Source organism: Cyphellophora attinorum (assembly GCF_001299255.1).
Source record: "Cyphellophora attinorum strain CBS 131958 chromosome Unknown Contig7, whole genome shotgun sequence".
NCBI lineage: Eukaryota > Fungi > Ascomycota > Eurotiomycetes > Chaetothyriales > Cyphellophoraceae > Cyphellophora > Cyphellophora attinorum.
Genome location: NW_017253235.1, coordinates 69,500 through 94,371, shown reverse-complemented (window position 1 = coordinate 94,371; position 24,872 = coordinate 69,500). Strand labels below are relative to the sequence as shown.

Below are 24,872 nucleotides of genomic sequence, written 5' to 3'. Positions count from 1 at the left end.
CAGGTATTGCTTTTGTGGACAGTGGATGTCCGCGGCGGTTGTACAGCTATGAAGTGAGGCTCGTGAAGTCGTTCGCTCGCTTGGAAGAGGTAAAAAAGGTTCGAAGAATGAAGTCGGAGAACGTCGTGAACACAAGCGGGCGTGAGGTGGGTTGCTTCAAGGTTGTGACATGGTGTTTCGGGCAACGGTCGGCAACGCGGAGAAGGTTTGACTTTGGTCTGGCGTTCGGGGCTGGTCAGCTTTTCAAGTGCCCGGCGCAGCAACTTCTTCAGTTGAAAATCACTCTGGTATCCTCACGGATGGGCCCTGTGTATTTGAGGAAGTGAAGACATGACTGAACCGGAGATGCGGGATATTTCATTCAATCGACGATATCAAGATGGCAAAGGCGGAGAGAGGCAGTCAAGGAAATTCCCGGGAAAGCGTAACCGACTGCGCCAAGCCCGATCTGTTCCTGCTCCATTTTGCTGCCCAACCAATCGTGTCGACGCTGTTACTACGGCTATGCATTATGCAAGTTTGCTCAGTCATTCTCAGCTACACGGATATATAGCAGGTTGCGAGATGAGGCACGCACACGGGCCCTATGCGGACGCGGATAGGATTCGGCCGTTCTAGTGCAAATTCCCATTCTGGCATCGACCCGGCTAGAATTTGGGCTTCAGACCGAGCATGCATCGAACGAATGAATTTCTAACGCAACAAGACCGTCATGGCCAAAACCGTGGATATCGCAATCAGACTGTACCTTCCCGAACGTTTCGTCGTGATCGTTGCCGCACACCTCTATGCATCCAATTTTTTCCAGAGCTCGCCATGTGATGCACTGCTGCCAATGCTCACAAGCCGTAAGCCGCAGCAAGACGTCGGAATGAGCGCCAGTCGGGCCTACGTCTCCGTCTCGTCTTGGGTGTCTAGTCCTCGTCTTCGTTCGTGAACTCCATGATCTAAATCGAATGTCAGTGCCCGCTCAGCAGCTTTCAAAAAGCTTCCAACATACCATATTATTCCAATTTCCCCCACCAAAAGTCGCAGCGCTCGGCCCCATGTCCTGAAACCCCAGACTCGTGTAGAAGCTAACGAGGTGATCATGCGCAAGAAGAGCCATTCGCTCAGCACACTTCGAGTCCTTGATCCGCTGAATATACGACTTCATCAGCACCGTGCCCAGACCCATGCCCTGATGCTCTTTCGCAACCGCCAACGAGTGGACACAAATGGTGCCTCCTTGCTCTTGGTGACCCTGTGGCTCCGAGTCCGATTGTCCTGGGGCGGGTAGTGATGATCTGCGGTGCTTCCAGTCGGCCGGCAGCGCCATACTGGCGTCGGTCACGCTCGGACTTGGGCTTCGTGTAGCGACAACGTGCGCGATGAGTCGGCGCTTCGCGTCGCCGGCTGTGCCAGGTGCTTCGCTTTCTGTCGGGCGGGAGAAGAGACCTAGACTGAGTTCTGGACATCTTGCGAGGCGGTATTCGAACTGTTCACCCCAAGTCAGCATTGTTCGTAGTGAGAAAAGTGAGCACGTGACCCGTGCTCAACAGCAGTATCGAGCGTCAATGACCCATAGCTGCGCTTGCAGGCTCATGGTCTAGGCTGGGGTCATCATACCTTCTCACGCGAGCAGCGCTCCTCCTCAGGAAACACCTGATCCTCCAACCTAGTACAATCGTCCACATTCCCAACACTCAACACTCCCGTGACAGGATGCAACGAATCCCACTTATGCGTACTACCGCGTCTACGCTGTCCCATCCTCCCAGTCAACATACTCAGCAACGGATGATTTGCCATGGATTCGTGTTCCTCGTCAGAACTGTCGTCAAGATCGTGGTCGGCAGAGTTTGCGGAGAGGCGGTGGAGATCTAGATCGTCTTTTGTGCTTCCTCCAGGTCGTCTTGATTGGTTGGTGTCGGCGTCTCGCATCTCAGTGTCCTCGTCGCTGATATCGACGTAATCGTCGTCGTCGTCGACGATCTCGCCGTCCTTGTTGTGTGAATTCGGAGGTGTTGGATTCCAGGGCGGGCTTTGACTTGGGTTTTGGTTTTCAATGCCTTCTGATTGGCTATTTGTTGACATGGTCAAGTGATCTCGGTGACTGATGGGTATGGGAGCGGCTATGCAGTTGTGTAGTGAAGACTAGTCTACACGCAACTTTGCGAATGTCTGATATAATGTCTGGATCGATGATTGTGACAAGCACAAGCACAAGAGAAAGAACCAAGGCCTGAAAGTCATCAAAGGCAAGCACTACCAGCAGACTCGAAATTTCTCCCGGTCAATCACCACTAGGTTTTGATTGGTCAACTCAAATCGGCGTAGATCTGAGTTGCTTTTGCGAGCGTCACTCCCACGGGTTCAACTTGCCCAAAAATGCACAACTGCTGCATTCCATCGTCCGCACTTTAGAACTCGCTGCCCGTACTTCAACCCTCCCTTCCCTATAGGGAGCGCCTGCGGCGCGACCAGGAAATCGCTCGCTTCGCTCGCTTGAGGTGGTGAGGAGGAGGTGGCCGCGACGCGGCCACCTCCTCCCCACCACCTCCCCCACCCACCGTCCCCTTATCTGCGAAGGATCGAGGCTCTTATACGGTGCTTTGTTACAATCAGATGGTGCAAGGCCGAAAGGCGACGTGGATTGTTCGTCTATACCTGCTCTGCTTTGAACGGCTCACTACTCGCCCAGTCAGTTATTTCCGATCTGCAGATTCTGCTATGGCATTCTACTCCTGCATTTCCTCATCACCATCCTCCTCATCCTCATCTTCACCCTGCTTGACATCAACCTCAAACGCCAAACTCTGATCCACCCCAATATAGCTATCACACATAACCAACAAGCTCAGCCCCTTCTTATCCCCCGCGATCTCCGGCGCCGAGAACGGTAATTTGTACTGCATCTCCTTCTTCGCGATCGTCACCCGCTTGATCCCCAACAGCGACCTCGTAGACTCTTCCGACACCACCAGCCACCAGTTCTCGATCTTGGACGCAGGGTAGAACGGCGCGTGCACAGTCGTGTCGATCTCGGCGTCTTCCTCGTCCTCGTCGTCCGTCTCACGCGTGATCTTGACGTTCAGGACTGCCTGTTCGCCAGCGGTGATCTCGTCTTTGTCGAGGACATCGAACTCGACTTCGATGTTGGGGTACTTCTCGTTCGTGAACGCTGCAGCAGCGACGAGCTCCTTGTTCCCGAGACCTAAGTTGCTGAGCTCCGCAACGAGCTTCTTGTAGTCCTTGTTCTCGGACGGATCCATGGCCGCCATGAATTCCTCCACGTCATTGATCTGGTACTGCTTTGACAAGGTATTGGCAATGTCAGATGTGAAGTGCGGCAGCTGCAGGAGAGGACTATCGCGGTCGAGCCACATGGACTGTACAACCATTTGTGACAGCTCCATCGCGGACAGTGCATTGAGGTGGCCTTCCGATGAGAGCACGTCGACTGCGGCGGACAGCAACGGCAGAGTCTTCAGCAAGATCGACTCTTGGTCCTTGGCGAGATCGATCGGAAGAGCCAGACGCGAGAAGTGTGCCTGGAGGAGCACGAAAGCTTTGAAGGACGGAGAGTCAAATTGAGGGTCGGACAGCTTCACGGGACATCGATCGTAGATGCGTCGTAGCAGATGTGACTCGTGACGGCGGAGTTGGATAGTCGATTCGAACTCGGTAGCGGATGTAATGATTTCAAGCAGAGCTTTGAGCTTGGTCCGAGAGGTGAGCGATAAGAGGAACGTCTGCATGGTGATGAAGCTGATATTGTAATATGCAGCGATCATGGCTGGATTGAGTGGGGCCACGGAGTCGTCAGAAGAGTCCAGCTCGACAATTTTGGCCTCTGAGAGCTCGTTGAGTGTGGTTTCAACAAGGTCTGATAGGAAAGTCGAGAGGCCTTCGTGGCTGGCGTCGTGCAGGCCGTAGAAGGATGGGTTGGCCAGCAAACGGCGATAGAAGTATGTATAGGTGGACCAATCCAGGGCTTCTTGTGTAGACTGGATGGTCTTGGTGGAGATCTCGGTGACAAACGCGTCGTGTAGGTAGAGCTGGAGATGAGACTCGATTGGGAGAGCTTCATTGAGGAACTTCTTGTAGTACTCGCGACGGACTTGTGGAACCATAAGCACGGCTTTGCTTATTGCTTCTTCAAGAGGTCGTGAAGATCGGCCCAGCATTTGAAGTATTTCGGCGATTGTGTAGTCGATATATCGATGCTCGCGGCCATTGAAGTACTGCGTACCCATGATGATCACCAAATGCGCAGTGAGAGTCAACTCCCAGCAGACGTCGCGGGACGCCAGCAAGACTTGGATGGCACCTTGCTGATACAGATGCGACACGATCCGCTTGTCGGTAGACGAGAGTGCTTCATGGTAGTAGCCAATGCCGTGCGTAAGAGACTCAGCAAGCGACTTCTCTTCAATTCGCTCCAGGAACGGTTGCAGCTCTTCGACAGTAACGTTCAAGAACCGCTCGTCATCATCGTCGGCGATGCATGCAGACAGAATATCAACCGCTGTAAGGCGGACTTGCTTCCGGTTAGGAACGAAGATGATGGCAGGCTTGTCCGAAGACATCTCCACCACAGCGCGATAGGCAGGACGAGCCATGGCCATCATGAGTGACGGGAAGTGTGGTATGCTGAAAGACTGCAGATGGAGCTCCAGGGCCACAGGCCGAGCAGCAGGGCTGAAGTTGTAGATTGTCTGCTTCGTTGCGCCCAACCACTCGCCCACATCTCGAGCATTGGAGAGCGGAACGCTGAGACCAATGATGCGCATGCTAGACTCGAGCTGAACCTTGATGTAGTGCATGCGCGAGACCACAGCTTCGTAGACATAGCCGCTTTCGCCACCAAGGAGATGCAGCTCGTCGGCAATGAAGAGGTCAACAGCTTGGACGCCTTTGCGGCGCTGCCACTGGCGCGAAAGTACATCCCACTGGGAGGGAGTGGCGAGGATAAGATCAGCGCGGTCAAGGACCCGGATGTCGTTGTTGGTATCACCAGTGAGCTTATCAATGACCTTGCCGCCGTGCAGTTTTGCCAGACGCTTCTGCCAGTCCGTAAAAACGTTGTCAACGAGCTCTTGAAACGGTGCCACGTACACAGCTTTGCCGCTTTCGGGGTTATTCCAGCTGTGCAATACTGCAAGCTCTGCACATAGCGTCTTGCCGCTACCGGTTGGTGCTCCAACGAAGACACTCTCGTTTCCGTCGAAGAGCGCCTTGAACGTCTGAGTCTGTATCTTGTTGAATCTATCAAAGTCTGGATACAGCGAGATGTAATCTTTCCGTCGTAGCGCTTGCACGGGAACCGGCTGCATATCGAGAAGCTGAGTATGCGCCGGGAACCGCTCAGGCAGGATCAACTTCTGGAATGATACTGGAATTTTGGTCTCCGAGTGCATCCATCGATCTGACACAAGCGAAATGAAGTAATTCGGCGGCATGGGCTCGGTGATGGGCACGGTAAAGTCAACGATGTGCTCCGTCAACTCGCCCTCGGCGAAGTCCTGCCGCAGAATGAATTGATCATGAAACAAGATCTCTTCCCCGTCGCAGTCCTCGACCAAAATCCAAAATGCTTCTGCTTTGCCATGCAGCGACTCGTCCCACGTGAAGTTGGGTGTGATCATCAACTCGATCCTCAGCATGGATCTGGTGATTGGCTGCACCTGAGCTTGCACCTCAAGACGAGGAAATTTGCTGACCAGCTCGCACACCATTCTGCCGGCTTTCGGAATGCCGAGGAGCTCGCCCATTCTTGGAGGATCAAGATCGAAGTAGCTCGACCACGGGACATCGATGCGCTCAGCTTTCTGCATAAAGTCTTTCGGACAGGACGGGAACTGTCTGAGCGGCGTCATCGTCGGCCACATCCTCTTCTCGGCCATCTTGCAGAGATCGAGCGCTGTCCTCGCGACGTGTGACCAGCCTTTGCGCAGGCATATCTCGAAGATCGCACGCAGAATACGACCAGCGGATTGCGTGACATAGACCATGTCAGCCATGAGGGCGAGACCTTCAAGCTTGAGTCGCGAAATGTATGCTTGTAGCAGCACATTGATCTTCGCTTGAGGATCTTCCATGCTTTCTTTGACGGGAATAGGCACGCGCCCGAGCAACTTCGCAAGCTCGAGCTTCTCGTCTTGTCGAACTGGAATGTACTTGAACTCGTCGCTGAGCGTGAACAGTCGGAAGAACTCGATAGTGCCCATGGCAGGCTGAAGGAAGTTGTTGTACGTCAGCATTGAGTTGTTGGTGATGTAGTAATGCGATGCAATACGTCCGAGGTCCGTGGCTTGGAGCTTGCCATTCTTCTTGTCGTAGCGTACAAGGCCAGCTTTCTCCAGCACGATTGCGGCAGAATGGATGAGATCAACTCGCTTCTGCTCGAGCGCGTCATCGGACTCGTAGTCTGCGCCAACTTGATAGAGACCAGGTGACCTGATCATCCGAACGAACAGGTATGTATAGCCTAGCCAGTCAACACCTTCGTTGCGATTCCGGATGTTGCCAAGCACGATTTCGGCATTGAGATTGTCGGCCAGCTTGCTGATGAGCTGACTTTCGATGGGCAGTTGCTGATTCATGAGCGACAGATAGTACTGTATCTCGTTCTGCGAGGTGATGATGATGCCCTCGCCGTACGAGTCGTATTGTGGACGACCTGCTCGACCAAGCATTTGAAGCACGTCTTGCGGGCTGAGTTCAACCCAGCTACCTTTCTCGGGCGAGTATACTTGCGTACCCTTGATGATGACTGTATGTGCTGGCAGATTGACGCCCCACGCCAGAGTCGCTGTGCAGACAAGCACCCGGAGATCGCCTGCTGCAAAGAGATCGGCCACTGCTGTACGATCTGTCACATTCATGCCAGCATGATGAATGCCGAATCCGTATGGCATCAGGTCCTTCAGATTAGCATCGTTGGATGCATCTGCTTCTTCCGTGAGGATGGCTCTACTAGCGGCATCCGTACGCATTATCTGTCCGATAGTCTCCATCTCAACCGCCTTGTCGCGAATGTACTTTGCGGTCTTTGCGGTCTCCTTCCGAGAATGCACAAAGATCAGCATCTGTTGTTGATTCTTGCCGACATGCTCGAGGACCTTGGTGTAGCACACATCGTTCATGATCTTGAGCTGCTTGATCGGCTTTTTGTCTGTGACGCCAACAAACTCTTGCCGCAGCGGACAAGGTCGGAACGATCCATCAAAGTGGAACATATCTTTCTGCTGATCGACTCTCAAGAAAGTTGCCACGTCTCTGTAGTTTGGCAGGGTTGCGCTGAGACCAACAATGCGGACCGGATCGCCAGTCTGCTCCATTTTTCGAATGGTTCGACTGACAATGCTTTCTAGAACGGGTCCACGATCATCGTGCAGTAGATGGATCTCATCGATGATGATCAGCTTCACTAGTCGTGTGTAACTCGAATCGGTAGCCTTGCGAGTGATGACGTCCCATTTCTCAGGTGTCGTGACAATAAGCTGCGTGTCTGCGATCTGCTGTTTTGTGAGTTGGCGATCGCCCGTCAATTCTGATACCGTGATGCCATACCCCTTCAGTCGGGCACCAAAGTTGCCAACCTGCTCCTGAACGAGCGCTTTTAGAGGAGCAATGTAGACGATCTTGAAGTCGTCAAGCATGATCTCGCCGGTTTCAGGATTGCGATGCTTGCCGATCTCGCGTAGCATCGCGAGCATGGCCACGTTCGTTTTACCTGATCCAGTGGGTGCACAAATGAGCATGTTGCCATCTCCATGGAAGGCACTCGGATAGCACTTCGACTGAATTCGATTGAGTGAAGGTGCTGAGCCAAAGCCAGATCGAGCCCACTCCGGAAGGTCAGAGGTAGGAATCTTCTTCTCTCCAGGGTCAATTTTCGCCTTCGGCACAGGCACGTGGATCTCTTCATAGCCCTTGAAAGTCCGCTTGGTAGAACCTTGAGGTAGAACGACCTTCGGGTTCGTCATAAGATGGTTTCCCTGCTCGAATACAAGGTTCTGGAGATTGATGGTCTTCTGTGGCTGAAGATTGCGCTGGAGGCCGTCTCCGTTCTGCTCTTCCTTCTCGGCCGCTTTGGGAATGTCGACGTCCATCAGGTCCATCTTCATCTTCTTCGACGGTCGAGGATCTTCCTGCTCTTGGGCACCACCCAGCAGCTGTGCAAGTATTGACCGCTGGCCGGCCTCGATCATCTGATTCTCGACCTGCGTACGCAACTGTGCGTCCTGCTCAGCTCTCCGCCATCTCGTAGCCCAGACGATGCGATCCTTGCTGTTGAGTAGTTTGGAGACAAGGTCGGGCTGCTCATAGTCGAATGTTTCCATCAGATCATTTTCGATGTCTCGCAACGACAATTCTTGACCATCTTCTGTGACGCCGGACAAGATCTGGAGCGCTTCTTGCGTTTTCTGCTGCTGCTCGTGCGGATCATCGTAGGCTGTGCCGATCTGTCGTTGCAACCAATAGGCATCGATCTCATGAAGCGGCACGACCTCGACCTGCTTTTCGCTTTTTGACTTTGTCAGACCACCATCCAGGACCATGCCGGCATCGCTGTCACCGTCATCAGGTTCTGGATTCAATTCTGCAGCCTCGTCCTCCTCTGGCCGGTCCTGACCATCGTCGTCATCTGAAGAGTCACCATCCCGAACTTCCAGATTCTTATCGAGACCGTCTTCGTCCTCGTCATCATCGTCTGCAAAGTCAACAGCAACTCCCTGCCGATCGTCCAGTTCGTCCTCGGCGTCACCATTTGCGCTTCCGTTCTGGTCGTCTTCTTGATCGTCGTAATCTGTGATCTTCTTGCCAAGGCTGACCAGCTCATTGAATTGTTTCGGGGTCATGGGCGCGCCGATCAGCTCATCGATCTCTTTCTTGCGATCCATGTCTTTCATGTTCTCGTCCTTGAGGTACTCGAGCACCTGATCAGCAGCACTCCGCACGATCTCCTGCGACACATCACCGAGTGCCTGCGCCGTGACGCTCAGAAGTAGGTCGTAAGTGGCTCGTGTCGCTTGCGTCCGTGGTCGGTACTTCAGACCCTCAATGAATGTGTCTCCGGCTGCGACCAGCCCGCCGCGCTGTGTCTCGCCTCGCTTTCGCTTCTTGTTCCGCTCACGCTCGAGAACGTCTTCGCCTTCGCGTATATCGCCTCTCTCAGCATTCAGTGCAATCTTCTGTTGCCGAGGCGCCTCTTCTCGCCTGACTCTTGCGCCCATATCACGGATATTCAGCCGTCCAGCTAAGGACTCTGGGTCACCTGTTTGTTCTGAAGGGCGAGCGATATGTTTTCTGTCGGTCTGCAGAACCAGATTTGACATAGCCGAGTACTTGTACTGGGCGAGCTTGTTTGGTTCCGCCATCTTGAGGGTGGTGTGTTGGTGCTGTCCCGTTGAGGGTGGTCTCGCCTGCGGCGGGGATGTGTTCAGAGAGGATGGAGGCGTAGCCGCTTATGTGGCGCTTCCGGTCATGAAAGAGTGTAAGGGGATGGCGTTCCGGCAGTCGAAAACTATGGCCCCTACGTAGATATTGGCGAGTGGCGAGGGATTCGAACAGTTGTCAGTGTAGGCAGCACCGCGGCAGCACTGCGGCAGTCCGCGACAAAAAAGTCGACATACATCAACTCGATATCTTGGCATCTGATTATGTCCTCTTATTTCCGCCGTAGGTCCAGTCCACCTTCTCTCTACTCAGTACCTTACGCCTCCCGTAACTGCTCTTTTTGTTACAATACGAGCGGCCTTTCTTCGCAAGTTCCAAAGTTGTCTGTGCTATTCGCAGCAGCCTCATTATCATTGGGCGGCCTTCTTGAGCCCGACGACGTAGTCTACCATACACGGGCCGTCGACGTATGCTCAGCGATAGCCATGCCACGGGCAGGCTCCTGAGCTGACCACGTCCAAAGGAGACACTAAACCTCGACACACTTTCAATCATCTGGCGATGGACCATGTCTACCAGACGATGTGAATATACTGCTCGGAACAATTGTTGCCGACCAAACCTTAGCAGTGGGCGGAACATGCTTCAGACCCCTGCCAAGATCGGCCTCGAGGATGATATCACGACCTGCTGTGTTCCCAGTGAATACTTTTTTATGGTGAGCCGAACCTGACTGACGTTGTCGTATGCAGTATTCGCACCTGTAAGTCGGGACGTTTTATTCCGAATGAATGAGATGGTAAGGATATATATCCATCCATCAAGGAACTTGTAGTATTGCATTTATATTTCTGTGACCGGTATTGCCATGATACACAGCAAAGACAGTAAACGACGTCACTCAAAGCAACTCTGAAAGAAGAGACAACAGATCGCCGTTCTCGATACTTTCCAACGGTAGACTCAGGAAACATTGGACCAACAACGTCCGTGCAACACCACCGTCAACCATGACCACCCTAACAACCAAAGTCCTTCAAGTCACCGGCATCACGACCTCCCTCCTCTCCGCCGGCGCGCTCCTCGCCTTCAACTTCTTCGACATACCGATCCTCAAATCACAGCCCGCTTCTCGCTCTCTCCCGTCAGTCCGCTGGTTCTTCAGCCGTGGCTCGCACATCTTCCCGCAAGCAGCGCTGGTCTCCAGCGGCGCGTTCCTATGCCTTGCTTACACAGCTCAACCCGCTCAAAGCAGCGGACTGACAATAGCGCAGCTGTTGAAGCACGGCCGCGTCTCAGGCTATCTTGCGGCAGCAGCACTCGCATTTGCAATTGCGCCGTTCACAGCTTTCGCAATGGTCCCACATCCGAACTTCGATATCATTCAGCTCAACAAGGACCTTGGAGGCGCAGCGAGTCAGAAGCAGAGGAAGTTGCAGCAGCGGCAAGGAGTGTCGGATGAGCAGCTCAAGAACTCTGGTGGCCCACCGGATGTAGATGGAGACTATCAGCTTTCCGAATTCAAGGATATGAGCGGGCCGATGGAGAAGACGGAGCGGGAGTCAACGCCGGAGCAGGATCAGAAAGCGAGGACACTGCTCGAGGACTTTAGGAAGCTGAACATGGTGAGGGCGTTGTTGATGCTCGGGAGCGGTGTTGTTGGACTGGTCGTTGCGGCTGCGTGAAGCTGACATGAAACTGACCTGGATGGTCTCCGAAGGCAAGCTTTGGACATCAGCCGTACTGCGAGTACTCAAAGGAGGGTCGAAATTGTCGTTGAGCATACTATGATGCGCAGCAGACCCCATTCAGAGATCTTCGGAGAGGCCACGCTGGCGCCGTGCTAGTATGACATTCAGAACATGCAATGAGATGATGGCAAGCGTCTCCGGCCTTTTCAAAACATTTGGTATTCTTCCGAGCAGACAATGCAGGAGTGCCAACGCCAAGGCGATCCCTTCATATCACACACTACCACTTCAAGTAAATCTCCGAAGCCTCCATCACGTCACCAGCCTTCTCGATGGTCTTTGCTGTACGATACGCTATCTCACCTTTATGCGGGAACTTGAAGACCACTGAACACGGCGGCTGCGCTAAGTACATGTCCTTTGAACTGCTCTCCATGAGGGCGCGATGCTCTGCGCATAGCTCACAATCCGGCCTTCCACTACATCGTACTGCGACTCCCCACGTTATTACAATTTCCGGTGGCGGTGGCGGTGGCGGTGGCTTTGTAGCGCGGCGTTTCTTAAGCATGAAAGGTGGCAGTTCCTGCTGATGGCCGCCGCGCCAGCTTACATCGGCGGCGATCAAGTGCAAAGTGCGGTCGGCGTTCGTGTCACCGGCATCGCCGAAGAAAATCGTCCAGACACCGGATGAACTGGTCTTCCAGAGCGGACGTTGGGGCGTCAAGAGGCGTTTCTTTAGAACCTCATTCAAACGCGGCTTGTCCTCGCCGCTCGCCGGGTCGCGTTCGAAGAAGAGGTGTTGTCGAAGAGGCCTGGACGCTTGTATGGCAGACCGGAATGTTCCAGAGATCCGCTGGGCTTTGAGGAGTATTGTCTCCACTGGTAGGCAAAGAAGGATCGCTTCCAGGAGTTCGGAGGTCAAGAGCACGCGGTGGCATGCTGATGGTATTAGCGTCTCGGGGTCTTGCGAGCTTTGCATGGTCGTTCTTGTTGGGCGTGGGATAGCGAGGTTGTTGCAAGTGCAAGAACTAAAGGCAGCTGGGGTAGGTACTTCACACTTTCCCCGCTGAAGCCCCACTTTTGCCTGATCGCGCCTGTCATAAGGCAAACCTGATCACTTTCCTACATTCGAGCCAACCAAAGTTATTCCGTCCGTCTGACTACCTAGGTAGTTTCCCACGTCCAGCATCTCGAAGTGCGTCCGAGACATTCGACGCGTCACATTTGTAGGTCAGGCTGGGGCGGACCTCAGGGCGCTTAGCTGCAGACCGCCCTTTGGACCACTTCAAAACGATTCGAAATCAGGCAAACAAAGTTCCGTTGTCCGGATTGCTCTTAAGATGTCGTACTCTCACACGAATGTGCTTCCAACGCCGCCGCCGGGCTAACTAGATCACAGAATGGAAGACCCAATAGCTGCTCTACAGCATGAATACCGTCAGATTCGCGAGGCGGACGACAGACGACATCAGATATTTGACGTGAGTACTACTGCCCTGTCTGCAGAACACCATGAACACTCGTCAAAGCCCGCCCTACCATGTTATTTCCGCCGAGCCAACATCGTCGAAATCTCTCATGCGCTCGAGGTCTGCGAGTCCTGCTCCAAAGTACTGTACTGACGCGTTCCAGACCCTAATTGAACAAGTCTCGACCTTATCGAAAGAGCGAGATGATGCTGTTCGTCGATCTCAGCGTGCCGACATGACCTGCGATACCTATCAACAAAAGCTTGAAATGGCCGAAAAGCGACTAGATTCCTTGGAGAAGGCAGTCACCTTAGATCAATTCGCAGTGGTACTGATAGATGGAGACGACGTCTTGGTAAGTCAGCGCGCTGGGTCACGATGTTGGGCCATTGTTCTCTTTCTCAACGATACTTCAACTCTGTCTAAACGATGACTCGACTCTGTCTCAACGTTACATCGACTCCTTCGCAACGTCACTTGGGCTCTGTCTCATCGTCACTTGCACTCTGTCTCAACGATACTTTGACTCTGTCTCAACGATACTTCGAGCTCAAGGCTGCTGCCTCAACGCTTTCAGCATGGGTCCATGCCCAATTTTTATTCTGTCTCTGACTGACTCGTCACAGTTCAACGACAGCTACATCCGCGACGGCGCAGAAGGCGGTGATCGCGCCGCCACAGACCTCCACAACGCACTCGTCGAGCAGCTTAGACCACGAGGTGACTATCGGAAGAATATCCAAGTCCGGATTTATCTCAATCTTGCTGGTCTGGCCGGCACTTACACCGAGGCTAAAGTCATTCCACACCCTATCGAGTTCAATAAGTTCGTATCAGGTTTCAACAGACGAGGATTAATCGAGATCATCGATGCTGGCAAAGTGAAAGAGGCAGCGGATAAACAGATCAGAGGTGAGTAATTCTGTTGCCACAACCTTCTGCTTTTCGAACCACGATTGGGTTAGCTTCGAACCACGACTGGGTCAGCTTCGAATCACGGTTGGGCCAGCTTCAAATCACAGAGTACTGACGATTATGACAGAAAACTTCGAACTGTTTAGTCGCAATATTCAGTGTAAAGAGATCATTCTAGGATTTTCGGGTGACAGCAGTCACGCGGGTTTCCTCCACGATAACATGCCCAACGCCTCCACTGGTTTCCACCTGTCACTTCTGAAAGGACGCGATTTCGCAAAAGACCTCAAACCTCTAGCCGAAAATCTGGACGTGGTCTCAGCTCCGGAGATCTTCCGCGACACAGCGCTTCCGACTCGCACAGTAGCTGCTCAACAGGCCGCTCAGGCATCGGTTTGGTCAACGGCGACGCAAGCTCCGCCTGCTCGCCAACCGGCCTCATCATCATCTAGCGATGGCGATGCCACCGATGCTCTCATTGCACGGTTAACTATTAACAGCCCGAACGTGACCGAGCCGCCAAAAGCAGCACCAGTGCCAACCACCTCAGCATCCACTTCTCAGAAGACCGGGCGAAAGACCATCTTCGTTAACTCTCAAGGCCAACGTCTTGACAAACCTCTCAAGGATGTTGATCGCGATCTAGCGAAGGAACTGAAGCAAAAGAAGCTCTGTAACCGGCACCATCTCCGGGGCGATTGCGATAAGGGCAACACAGGCTTCTTTACTTGTAACCACTCCCATGCCGGCACGCTCAAAGAACGAGAGAAGCAGGCGTTGCGCTTCGTTGCCAGAACCAGCCCTTGTAAGTTGGGAACGGCTTGTCAGGATCCGGATTGCTTCTACGGGCATCGGTGCCAGTATGGCGAGAACTGCACGAAAACAGATTGCTGGTTCAGTGATGATATGCATTATGTCGCTCTGGAGGGAATTAAGGAGACACTGCCAGTTGAGTATTATACTGTCACGTAAGGCACTGGCGATCAGCTTTGTGACCGCTATTTCACCAGGATGTGCGCCTCGTAGGAGACGGGACTGAGCTGTCGCCCAGCAGGATGTGAGGCCAGTCCGAAGCGCAAAGGAAGCCGATGCCAACTACCGGCGAGTCTCAGACGAGACTATTGAGACCGCAACAGCGGACATGGGCGTGCGGTCAGTACTGTGATCTGTCTGCGTGGGAAGGATGCCTGGCGGACTCTGGACTATGTCGATGCAGACTCCGGTGGGTTCGACGTTTCCTCACCGCGCGCAATGCCGCCAGGGCGTCACAATACCGGAAGAGGTGTTAACTGCTACATCTGGCGAAGATACCACACGGATGGCTGCTGTTGCAGAGGATGCTGGCCTGAAATGTCAATGATCAAAGACGTTGCTTCGTGCCCAGTCTTCTTGCGAGCACCTCTTGCGCCTCCTCTACCATCTGTCGAACACTTGCCGAGGATATCACGGCATTGCTCTCATCGATCTCCTTCTTGATTGCTGCGAAATCCTTGCCGACACCTTCTGCTCGCCATTCGTACAGATCTCCTGCTCTCCGACTTGCATTCACGAGCCACTGGCCGCGCTCTTTGCGCACTTCGTTGAAGGTGTCGAATGCAGCTTCCACGTCTCTCACAGACTGCACGCGATCATCAGCAAGCAGCTCAGCGAGGACAGCGCTGTCTTCGATAGCCAGACCCGCGCCGGAACCCTTGTGCGGAGACGTGGCGTGGGCGGCGTCGCCAGCGATGAGGATGCGGCCTTTGTTCATGGAAGGTACGGGATGGTCGTGAAGGTCAAAGATTGCCCAGCAGTCGATGTCGTCTTTTGAGAGCTCGAGTAGTGATCGAATGCTTTGGCCAAAGTCGCTGAAGTCACGAAGCGCGTCTTCTCGCTTGGCTTGTCGTGTCAATCGGTGGTATTCTGGCCAGTCGTCTGAGTTGGTCTTGAACGCGACGACATTCATAAACTCGCCGTGCTGGACGAGAAAAGTGAGGACGTGGGCGCCTGGTCCCATCTGTTATTCCCCGTTAGTGGTCATTGTCGGCAGATATGTGGCTTAACACTTACATGCATACAGGCGTTCTTCGCCCTCTCTTCGCCCAGCACCGCAACTGCTTGGTCGATCGGCACCAAGGCCCGGTAAGCGTACTTATGAGTATACACTGGCTTGGCGATCGGGCTGTCGAGACCATACATTGCTGCTCTGACACGACTCTTGATCCCATCACATCCGACCACAGCATCTGCCTCTGCCGTCGTGCCGTCCTCGAACCGCATCGTCAACTTGCCATCTGGACTCGACGGCTCATCAATCGACAACAGCCTCTTCCCGAACACCGCCATCTCCTTCGCCTCCGGCAGCACCTTGACCAGCTCATCCAGAAAATGCGCTCGATGCACACCATTTTGGCCCAGCTCACTACTAATCACAAACTCAGCGTCCTGTCGCTCACCGGCCTTGGAACTCTTCGTTCCATCGATATAGTCGAACCACACCTTCTGCTTGCTCGGCCACGCGTTGACGGTCTTGACCTTGTCGTAGGCGGCGCGGATGTCCGGGTGGCAGATGTCCATGGATTCAATGGCATTGCGCGTGAAGGAGACTCCAGCGCCGATCTCACCGAAGGCTGGCGCTTGTTCGTAGATTGTGAAGGGGATGTTGCGGTGGGCTAGGGCGATGGCGAGGGTGAGGCCGGCGATGCCGCCGCCGATGATGGCGACGTGGAAGTCTTTTTGTGGCATCGCTGATTCGGTTGCGATCCGCTGGTCGAGGAAGTCGTGTATCTAGATCCTAGGGTGTGTTGAGGTGCCAGAATTCTCAATAACCTACCTACCGGAGAGGGGAAAGTCTCATATATCCAATGACGTTTCCATAGGCGTGCTGTATCCGACGATGAGCTGTATCAGACACGCCGTTGACATAGCTCTGCATTGCTTACCTGCGATGGGGCGCGCTTATCATGAACCGGATGTTGTCACTTTGAATGAGGGTTTCAAGTCTGTAGACCAGCACTCTCTATTGTCGACGTGCCTTCCTCTTTGGCGGGAGCCGGGAGTCGGAAGACGCACATGCCGTTGCCGACGGCGCCAAGGCGACACGTGAACAGCCGCGCTTGTGAGCAACCGCGCTTTCTGACAGCCGTTCCTCGACTTGGCGTTGCTGTTCTTACAACCTGTGTTGTACGTCCCGTCCTGCTTGGGAGTCTCTCCCGCTTGCTTGCTAGGAGGAGGACAAGGCCTTTATGGACACCCCGAACTCAATGGAGAGTCAAGCACTCTGGGGAAGAGCGTTGGAGGAGATTACTGCGGGGAAAACCCACTATCATACGATCGGCTGCAGTCGACCGACAAAGCATGCATCACCGCCAGGCATTCTGGGACACGGCAGTCACATTGTCAGTCCCTGACGAGGGCTGGAGTTGGAGAAGCCACGACGACTGTCTCTCAGGTGTCTTCGCAGAGCTAGATGAATCGAAAACGTAACTAATCTGACCCATCACATTACTGACTATTGTCCTTCACTAGCAGGCAAGAAGGCGACCACTTCAGGGAAGGCAAGAACAGACTCGACACAGCCCGATCAAAAAAGAAAGTGCTTGGCAAGCACACCCGAATCAACACGAGCTCGACCAACCTCTACACTCGAGAACCATTATGACACTCACAGTAGGCTACATCGGCCTCGGCAAAGCCGGCGCCTCAATGGCATCCAACATCCCTCGCGCCGGCTTCAAGCTGATCGTCCGGGACGCCGATCCCGAACGCGAAAGATCATTCGCCAGCGCCAATCCCGGCACAACAATCGCGGAGGCAGGTCCATCTGGCTTTAAAGATGTGGACGTGCTCGTTACTATGCTACCCCAGGGCAAAGTCGTTCGCGAGGTGATGCTGGGAAGCGACGGGATCGCCCAGGGCCTGAAGAAAGACGCCATCGTTATCGACACGTCTTCATCTTCTCCGTACGATACCATGTCACTGGGCGCAGACCTCAAGGTTCAAGGTCTGGTGCTGATCGACTCGCCTGTAACGCAGGCACACTTACATGATACCGATACAGGCGATGCAACATTCATGGTTGGCTGCGACGATCAAGCTGCATTCGACCGAGCACTGCCTGTGCTGCAGTCGATGGCCAAGTATGTCTTCCACATGGGCAAATTAGGCGCCGGTCACGCCATGAAGACGCTCAACAACTACGTCTCCGCGGCATCCATCGTCGCGCTGTCTGATGCACTGGTGACAGGCCAGAAGATCGGACTCGACCCTGTCCAGATGATCGACGTGCTCAATGTAGGCACTGGGCGGAACTTTTCAACCACGGACAGCTACCAGAGCGATGCCTTGCCGAGGAAGTATGCGAGTGGCTTTCAACTGGCGCTGCTGATCAAGGACGTTGGGATCGCGAAGAGTGTGTTTGAGCACGAAGGCTTCGAGACTGAGATGCCTGGTCTTGTGAACAGGTACTTTCAGGATGCCATGGACACTTTGAAGCCTGATGCCGATCACACGGAGCTACTGAAGAGGTGGGAGCAGCGCGCAGGGATCGAATTGAAGACTGGTCAGCCTTGTGGCGGTACCGTGACGGCCATGAAGAAGTAAGGATAATGTGCAAATTCAATCTAGTTTCACCATGGGGCCACGTCTCAGGCTCAATATACTCTCTAGCAATTTCATCAGGCACATCCCGAAGAGACGTGCTGTCGCGAGCAGTGCTTCGACGAGGGATAGTTTGCAATCGCTATTGATGCAATTGAGGATTGCCCACCCCAGCTTTCCGCTCCGCCCGAGGAACGCTCAGTAGAGTCTCGTGCTGATTTATTTCGGGCATCTGTTCTACTCTTAGCCGTCATGACACACGGTCGGAAAATTCCCGCTAGACACATCCTCCGGAAACCATGCGTCCCAAGCAAACGACGAAGGCGCGAGCCACTGCTGATTGGTGCCGCCGGACACGAGCTCCACGAGCCTTTTCGGCGGTGTCCAGCCGTCAAGGTCAACGTCACTGTATCTGCGAGCCGAGTCCTGACCTCTGGAGGCGCTAGCCATTACCCCAGCATTCGCGTCAACATACTGGTATGGGGAAATGCCACTTCGCTGGTTGAGCTGCCGTGATTGTGGTGCAGGCAGCAACCCATCTCGAGGCACTGTCATCGACCAGGTGAGTACGGTCCATGGCTGCCCCCGCGACCCGACCAGGCCCCAGCACTACCCATGGTCAATCGTGACATCCCGTCAGGGCCTGTACCACTCTCCTCACCCACCGAGCCCAACACTTCGCCCAAAAATCTTGCGCCTAGCCTACAGATCTCGCTCCTCCCCTCACCGGCTCTTAGGCTTTCCAAAGTTCGTCTCAGCAACGGGACAACCGCGGATCCCGCCACTACGTCTTCCTCCGCCGTCCCTTCCTGCCGCCACTGCATGCCATTCCCCAACTCCGAAATTCCTGTTGAGGGAGTAGTGCCGAGCCCAGCGCGGCCCGCGAGTCACTCGCCGCAACAATCAGCGCTGCGGCGGCGAGCAATGCGTGGAAAGCGCCCACACCGTGCACGTACCAGCGGTAGGGCGCGAAATCGGGGCCTGCAGCGAGCACGAGATAGTTCCGTAGGATTATCATCGCGGATTCGAGGATCTGATGCAGGCTGCGTGACGTTTGGGCTGTAAGTGGGGGCTGTGGCGAGGTTGCAGAAGGATATGAGGCGGATTCGGTGGTACGGACCGCCGCACTGTGTAGGTAGGGTCGGTGCAGAAGGATGAACAAGTGGTTAGTGTAGATTCTGAGGATGCGATGATGGGCTTGGTGGTATACTGGTAGGGAATGGACGTTGGCGAAGTGTGCTCGTTGCTCGGATTGCTGCGAGGCTATGCGGAAATGGATGGCGTCGAGCGAAGAAGCGGCGGAGGCGCCAGCGGATGGAGGCGGAAGCTGGCATATTTCAGCAGCGAGTTGGTAGAGTTTGAATTTGTGTAGAATATAGGCCATTTTGGAAGGACGTGGTGTTTGGGCCTCGTTGGGTGGTGAATGTAATGCGAGCGTTACTAAATCCTCGTCTTCGATATCTGCAGGAAGCTGGACGGACGCTGTAACGATGACAGGCGCCACATGCCCCAAGCATGTATTCTGGATGGTGTACAATAGCATGAGGCCTGCCCAACAACGTCGCCGCTCCTCGGACTCCACGACCGAGAGGCCTTCGAGTCGCACAGGGTCGACATGGCAACCTAGTGCGACCGCGATGTTGAAGGTGGCCCCTAGCAATGACCAAGATGGTCCTCGTGTATGGCTGAAGGAGTAGATCAGCAGAATGAGGCTCTGAAGCGTGGCCAGTGTATGCCGCCACATAAAGTTGTCGGTCGCAAGGCATCTTAATGCGGCAGATTGGTACTTTGCCGTCAACCTGCGCACCTTAGCGCTGGTGTTGGTGTCGTGGCCCAGTTCTCTCAGAAGGGGGTCGTCTTCCGACAGCGCAGTAGTTGCAATTGCAATGACTACGAAAATCAATGCCAGAGAGGAGAGGGGCGCATGCTCCGGAGATGCTCGAAAGCTCTGGTACAGGACATCAAAGCTAGGGTCGTGAAGGATGTGGAAGAGCGGGGAGAACACGTTACAGAAGACCGTCTTCAGTGCATCGCAGAGTGTCATTGACGGAAGCAGGTCGAGGAGATGTTGTTGGGAGGTAGTGCCACTCGTGAAGAAGGCGTTGCTGCATGAGTCGCCGACGTCCAAAATGTTGCTGTCAGCCGGGTAGATATGCTCTAGCAAGCTCGCATCGACACCCGTCATCATTGTGAGAGGAACATATCGCATATAGCCCTGCGAGTCGGTAGCGATCCTGCCAATGATGGAAGTTTGCGATCGCTCAGGAAAATTGTGTTGGATCGAATCGGACGGTGTGAAGACACCAGGGGGGGCGGATCGCTGTGCCTCGACATGTTTGTCGAGAAGTGCGTTCGAAAGCTCGATTTGTTGCCTCAAAAGCTGTTCGAGGCTCGAAATTCTGCTGATCAGCATAGCCGTCTCCTTCCCGTGCGCCGGGTTGTCTGACCCGGGATTGTCGTCCTTCAGGAAATGGCATGTCGTTCCCCTGCCTCGGCGCACGCATGTTTCGCATGGCACCTGAGTACCGTGACATCGGATTTTCCGTCGTCTACAGTTTTCGCAACTTGCTGGCATTCTTCGCACCTGTTGAGGAGGCATGGTTGGTTTACTCTTGTTCAAGGGAATTGCACTGTATCCGAATTTATGGCATCGAAGTCCCTTCACCCGAGCCAAACAGAGACTTGTTGTCACCAAGATTGATACATGAAATGATTAAAAGGCGCTGTGTGAATGGGATGGTGGAGCGACGAGACTTGTGTCAGAAGAGAGAAGCGTTGCAAGATGAAAAACCGACGCGTGGCGCCTAGGCGCACTCCGAACCCTTGGGGTTCAAGAAGTAGGCGTCATTTCCGGGGCTTGCAGGGCTTCTGATGCCCCCCTTTTGCTCAACTTTGGGGTCATCATACCGACCAGGCCAGTTCACGGAGTAGGCTTGCTTCATTGAGGTGCTTATTGCTGGCGATCAGATACTATCGCAATCTTGCTGTGTATTTTTCTACGATTACGACAAAGTTTTCGAGTCCAGTGATCTGAGGGCTGCTGAAATACTACGGAAACGATGCAGCTGCAGCAAAAACATCAAGTACATTTACAGCATTTCCGGCTCCCAACTATGCGTTTACGAAGTCCGAAACCAACCGCTGAACTGCCTGCACGTCCTCAAAGAGATGCCAGTGGCCGACGCCTTCGAGCGTCTGCAATGTGCAGTTGGCGACTTGACTCTGATACTTCTTGCACAAGTCTGGCGGCGAAGTCTTGTCCTCGGCTCCCGTAACTAGAGAGACAGGACACTGCAGCTTGGAAAACTCCAGCCCTGGAGCCGTGGAAAGCGCAGTGCAAGCCTTTGCGTACCCTTCTGGATCCTGGCCCATCAGCGAGAGACGCACGGCGCTTATTGCCAGTGGCCGCTCTGCTTGGCTCTTGGAGGATGTGCCTGCACTGACAATGGCATCGACAACTCCTGCCATGCCTAATGCTCGCACAGTTGATGCACGCGCTCGCACTGCCTTGGCTCCTGCCTCTGGCAGCGGCGATGGCGGTGGTCCCATGAGCAGGAGTTTGGCAACCTGCTCTGGATGGTCCAATGCCAGCTGTACCGCGATGAGACTGCCCAATGAGTGCGCAACAATAAGAGCCTTGTCGACACCTACTTGAGCGAGAAGCCGACTGGTGTCAGTTGCCAGAGACTGGAGTGACAACTGGCTGGAGGCTGAGGTCGCAGATAAGCCATGTCCCTCGAAGTCGAAGACATGTAGTGAGACCGACGAGCCCAAACTTCGTACCAGTGGTGTGAAGTAATCCGATGTCCCACCAAGGCCATGTATACATACCACTTGTGGTGCCCCAGCATCAGCGCTGCCGAATCGTTTGTAATAGAGGGTCTTGCCATCGATCTGAACAGACTTCTGACCACGAAGCCTCACCTCGTTGAAGGTAGGAACAACGGTGACGTTTGTTACCCGGTCAACATTGTAGTTCTTGGAGGTCATCGCTGCGATCCGATTCGAGAGCGTTCCAAGTCCAGTGACAGTGACACTGATCTCGTCGCCCGGCTTCAGGAAAATCATGGGCCTGAAACCAAAACCGACCCCAGCCGGCGTTCCTGTCGCAATAACGTCACCAGGCTGGATCGTCTGACCTTCTGAGAGTGTTTTGATCAGATGAGGAATGCTGAAGATGAGCTGTTCGGTGGTCGCGCTTTGTCGCTGTTCACCATTGACTCTTGTCTCGATTTTGAGAACATCAGGTAGATATGACTTTGGCACCGCCACGGGACCCATTGGGCAGAATGTGTCAGGACTCTTGCCGATGTAAAACTGTTTGTGATCGCGCTGGCGCTCTCTAGCCGTCATATCGTTGATGATCGTATAGCCCCAAACATAGTCCATGGCCTCAGATTCTTGGATCCGATAGCCAGGTTTTCCAACAATCACCCCGATTTCGCCTTCGTAGTCTACAGAGTCTGTGAACTTCGGATGAGGGTAAATTTCTTCTCCATGTGCTATGATTGAGGTAGCCCGTTTAGTGAAGATGACGGGATGTGTTGGAATGTCCACCTTGTCGGAGGAATCGTAACTGTCAGGACTTAGCAGGAGCGTGCGGCTCGCAAATGCTCATGCTCACCCAGAGGAGTTGAATTCTTTCGCATGGTCGACATAGTTCTTGCCGACTGCGAGCACATCCCGCCCCGATATAGGTGCCAAGAGCTTGACATCGGTGACCTGAAACTCCTCGTCCGTGAAAACAATTCCATCTTCCCCGACCTCAATCACTTCGTAGAGGTTGCTCAGTGGTGTGCCTGATTTAAAGGTCATAGCGATGAGCTTCTGCGCATCAAAGTCATAATGCCCAATGCGCGATCTCTGCTCGCCATTGACCTTGAATGCGGCGTAGCTGCGTTGAGCTATCTGGCTGGTGGTATGACCATTAGTCGCCATCGTTAATGTCTGCTGTGGATGTCTGTAAGTAGTACCAAAGGCAGGGAGAAGACGTCAGATAGGTAGTTTGGATGTTGACAGACTTTCTCCGAGAAGAGACCAGAGCCAACGACCCCATGCTTGCTAACGTCGCGGTATGCAGGTCGTGTGCGGGTCGGAGCATGTGCCTCAAGACGAATTCAACCGCGTGCAGCGACGCAACAAATCCGATGCACGGCCGAATTTTCCTCGTCTCCGTGTCCGCAAAAATCGAGTGATGGAGGAGTGTCGAATGCCGGAACCCCCCAGGAGATTGCAGAACGCGAACAGGGCGGGCGATGGCGCCGCACTTCACCGCGCTTTACCGCGCTTCGCCGCCCAGGATGCCGTAACCATATTCAGCTCGCCGCCTTACACCGCTCTTGACATCGGGCTACATTCACGGGGTATTTTCCAATTGATCGTTCGGAATGCTCCCTTAGGCTTGCCGAGGCTTTCTGGAGAAGGAGTAGTGGACAGGTGCTTCCGACACGCGTTTTGGCTTTAGGGACGTCGACGATGAGGACGCTAAACTGCTGTGAGTGGTTACATATGAGTAGGCATGTTTCCCATCAGTCTTGACCGGCTCCCACGATTGATAGTCAATCATACCATAGCTTATCGTCAACGCCATGTCGAACGGATACGATGCCACAGACCACGCTGAGAAGGCTGTGACAGACAACCTCGAACGCCAGCGCACAGCAGGGGGGCATGTCGATGACCGCTCGCAGCCATCGCTACCTGTCGTGCATCGCACATTCGCAAACCCGGCGCCGCTTGGTCTTCTTTCCTTCGCTACTGGTATCTTTCTCATTTCCATCTTCGGTGTACACGCTCGGGATCTCACTACGCCAAATGTCCTCATCGGTGTACTCATGTTCTTCGGTGGCGTCTGCCAGTTTATTGCGGGCATAATGGAGTTTGTTGCTGGTAACACGGTAAGTCTGAATGCAGTGTCCTGCTACAGCCCACTAAACATGTTGTAATAGTTTGGAGCTACCGTCTTCCCAGCTTACGCAGCCTTCAACTTCTCCTACGCAATGATTTACATCCCCGGTACTGGCATCCTGGATGCGTACATTGACAAAGACACCGGACTGCCGAACAGCCAATTTGGTAATGCACTCGCAATGTATTGCTGGGCCTGGTTCATTCTCACCGTCATCTTCACCATAGCTGCCATGCGGTCGTCCTGGATTCTCTTTCTCGACCTCGCTGTCTTGAGTATCGAATTACTTTTGTTGGCTGTCGGCTACATGACCAACACGGACGGCGTACTGACAGCAGCAAACTCATTGGGTTTCGTGGTTGCTCTGCTTTCATGTAAGTCATCCCGTACTGATAGGGGCGTGCCGTGGCTGACACAGATGCTTTAGACTGGGCCGGCTGTGCTGGGCTGTGGTCGAGTGGTCTGACACCGATCAACGTGCCTACATTTGCCATGTATCATGAAAAGTCTTGACGCGTCGGCTACGGTCAGCAGACGTGCACATCTGTTCTAAAAGTGCAAGAGGCTGGCTGGAAGAGCAGTAAGGGGACAATTGGAGGGAGATCATGGCGATACGCCGGCTCTCGCCACAGTTTGCGTTGTGGAAGAACAGTGCAGCCAAGTAGATCTCTGTGTATCATTGCGATATGTAGGCTCAATTTGCCTCATCTCCTAACCTCCTTAGGCCCACATATCTGGGCGTTTCTCGGAATCTATTCCTAGCGCCCCGAGTTCTGCCAATCCTCAACCCAAGCCCATACTCCGTCATAATCGCCCGACTGTGAAAACGCCAGAATTGCCACGAACAGTCCTCGCCAAGAAAGCTGGCAATCACCTGTCGCCCGCCCGGGTGCTCGTCTATGAATTCGGAACAGTCGTACACAA

General features: G+C 53.9%; 10 protein-coding genes across 10 annotated transcripts; 4 read left to right on the top strand and 6 right to left on the bottom strand.

Moving 5' to 3' along the window:
* Nucleotides 1–914: 914 nt before the first annotated feature.
* On the bottom strand, nucleotides 915–2,076 carry AB675_9496 (Polyamine N-acetyltransferase 1; the record flags this gene model as incomplete). The annotated part of the gene is made up of 3 exons (XM_018150034.1): nucleotides 915–947; nucleotides 1,001–1,477; nucleotides 1,609–2,076. 3 exons carry the CDS (start codon nucleotides 2,074–2,076, stop codon nucleotides 915–917), a joined length of 978 nt encoding a protein of 325 aa, XP_018002444.1.
* Nucleotides 2,077–2,720: 644 nt separating this feature from the next.
* Nucleotides 2,721–9,368, bottom strand: AB675_9495 (Pre-mRNA-splicing factor brr2; the record flags this gene model as incomplete). The annotated part of the gene is made up of 1 exon (XM_018150033.1): nucleotides 2,721–9,368. The coding sequence occupies one exon, from the start codon at nucleotides 9,366–9,368 to the stop codon at nucleotides 2,721–2,723; it is 6,648 nt and encodes a 2,215-aa protein (XP_018002360.1).
* A 1,029-nt stretch (nucleotides 9,369–10,397) lies between these two features.
* AB675_9494 (uncharacterized protein) lies at nucleotides 10,398–11,072 on the top strand (the record flags this gene model as incomplete). Its single annotated transcript, XM_018150032.1, has 1 exon — nucleotides 10,398–11,072. The coding sequence occupies one exon, from the start codon at nucleotides 10,398–10,400 to the stop codon at nucleotides 11,070–11,072; it is 675 nt and encodes a 224-aa protein (XP_018002241.1).
* Nucleotides 11,073–11,358: 286 nt separating this feature from the next.
* Nucleotides 11,359–12,057, bottom strand: AB675_9493 (uncharacterized protein; the record flags this gene model as incomplete). The annotated part of the gene is made up of 1 exon (XM_018150031.1): nucleotides 11,359–12,057. One exon carries the CDS (start codon nucleotides 12,055–12,057, stop codon nucleotides 11,359–11,361), a length of 699 nt encoding a protein of 232 aa, XP_018002579.1.
* Nucleotides 12,058–12,478: 421 nt separating this feature from the next.
* AB675_9492 (uncharacterized protein) lies at nucleotides 12,479–14,434 on the top strand (the record flags this gene model as incomplete). Its single annotated transcript, XM_018150030.1, has 4 exons — nucleotides 12,479–12,559; nucleotides 12,711–12,902; nucleotides 13,174–13,459; nucleotides 13,590–14,434. The coding sequence occupies 4 exons, from the start codon at nucleotides 12,479–12,481 to the stop codon at nucleotides 14,432–14,434; spliced, it is 1,404 nt and encodes a 467-aa protein (XP_018002186.1).
* Nucleotides 14,435–14,822: 388 nt separating this feature from the next.
* Nucleotides 14,823–16,186, bottom strand: AB675_9491 (Salicylate hydroxylase; the record flags this gene model as incomplete). Its single annotated transcript, XM_018150029.1, has 2 exons — nucleotides 14,823–15,458; nucleotides 15,512–16,186. 2 exons carry the CDS (start codon nucleotides 16,184–16,186, stop codon nucleotides 14,823–14,825), a joined length of 1,311 nt encoding a protein of 436 aa, XP_018002563.1.
* A 912-nt stretch (nucleotides 16,187–17,098) lies between these two features.
* Nucleotides 17,099–18,043, top strand: AB675_9490 (2-hydroxy-3-oxopropionate; the record flags this gene model as incomplete). Its single annotated transcript, XM_018150028.1, has 1 exon — nucleotides 17,099–18,043. The coding sequence occupies one exon, from the start codon at nucleotides 17,099–17,101 to the stop codon at nucleotides 18,041–18,043; it is 945 nt and encodes a 314-aa protein (XP_018002223.1).
* A 781-nt stretch (nucleotides 18,044–18,824) lies between these two features.
* Nucleotides 18,825–20,225, bottom strand: AB675_9489 (uncharacterized protein; the record flags this gene model as incomplete). Its single annotated transcript, XM_018150026.1, has 1 exon — nucleotides 18,825–20,225. The coding sequence occupies one exon, from the start codon at nucleotides 20,223–20,225 to the stop codon at nucleotides 18,825–18,827; it is 1,401 nt and encodes a 466-aa protein (XP_018002436.1).
* A 926-nt stretch (nucleotides 20,226–21,151) lies between these two features.
* On the bottom strand, nucleotides 21,152–22,978 carry AB675_9488 (uncharacterized protein; the record flags this gene model as incomplete). Its single annotated transcript, XM_018150025.1, has 2 exons — nucleotides 21,152–22,616; nucleotides 22,665–22,978. 2 exons carry the CDS (start codon nucleotides 22,976–22,978, stop codon nucleotides 21,152–21,154), a joined length of 1,779 nt encoding a protein of 592 aa, XP_018002376.1.
* Nucleotides 22,979–23,628: 650 nt separating this feature from the next.
* Nucleotides 23,629–24,461, top strand: AB675_9487 (Ammonia transport outward protein 2; the record flags this gene model as incomplete). Its single annotated transcript, XM_018150024.1, has 3 exons — nucleotides 23,629–23,937; nucleotides 23,989–24,322; nucleotides 24,376–24,461. The coding sequence occupies 3 exons, from the start codon at nucleotides 23,629–23,631 to the stop codon at nucleotides 24,459–24,461; spliced, it is 729 nt and encodes a 242-aa protein (XP_018002238.1).
* Between the last annotated feature and the right edge of the window lie 411 nt (nucleotides 24,462–24,872).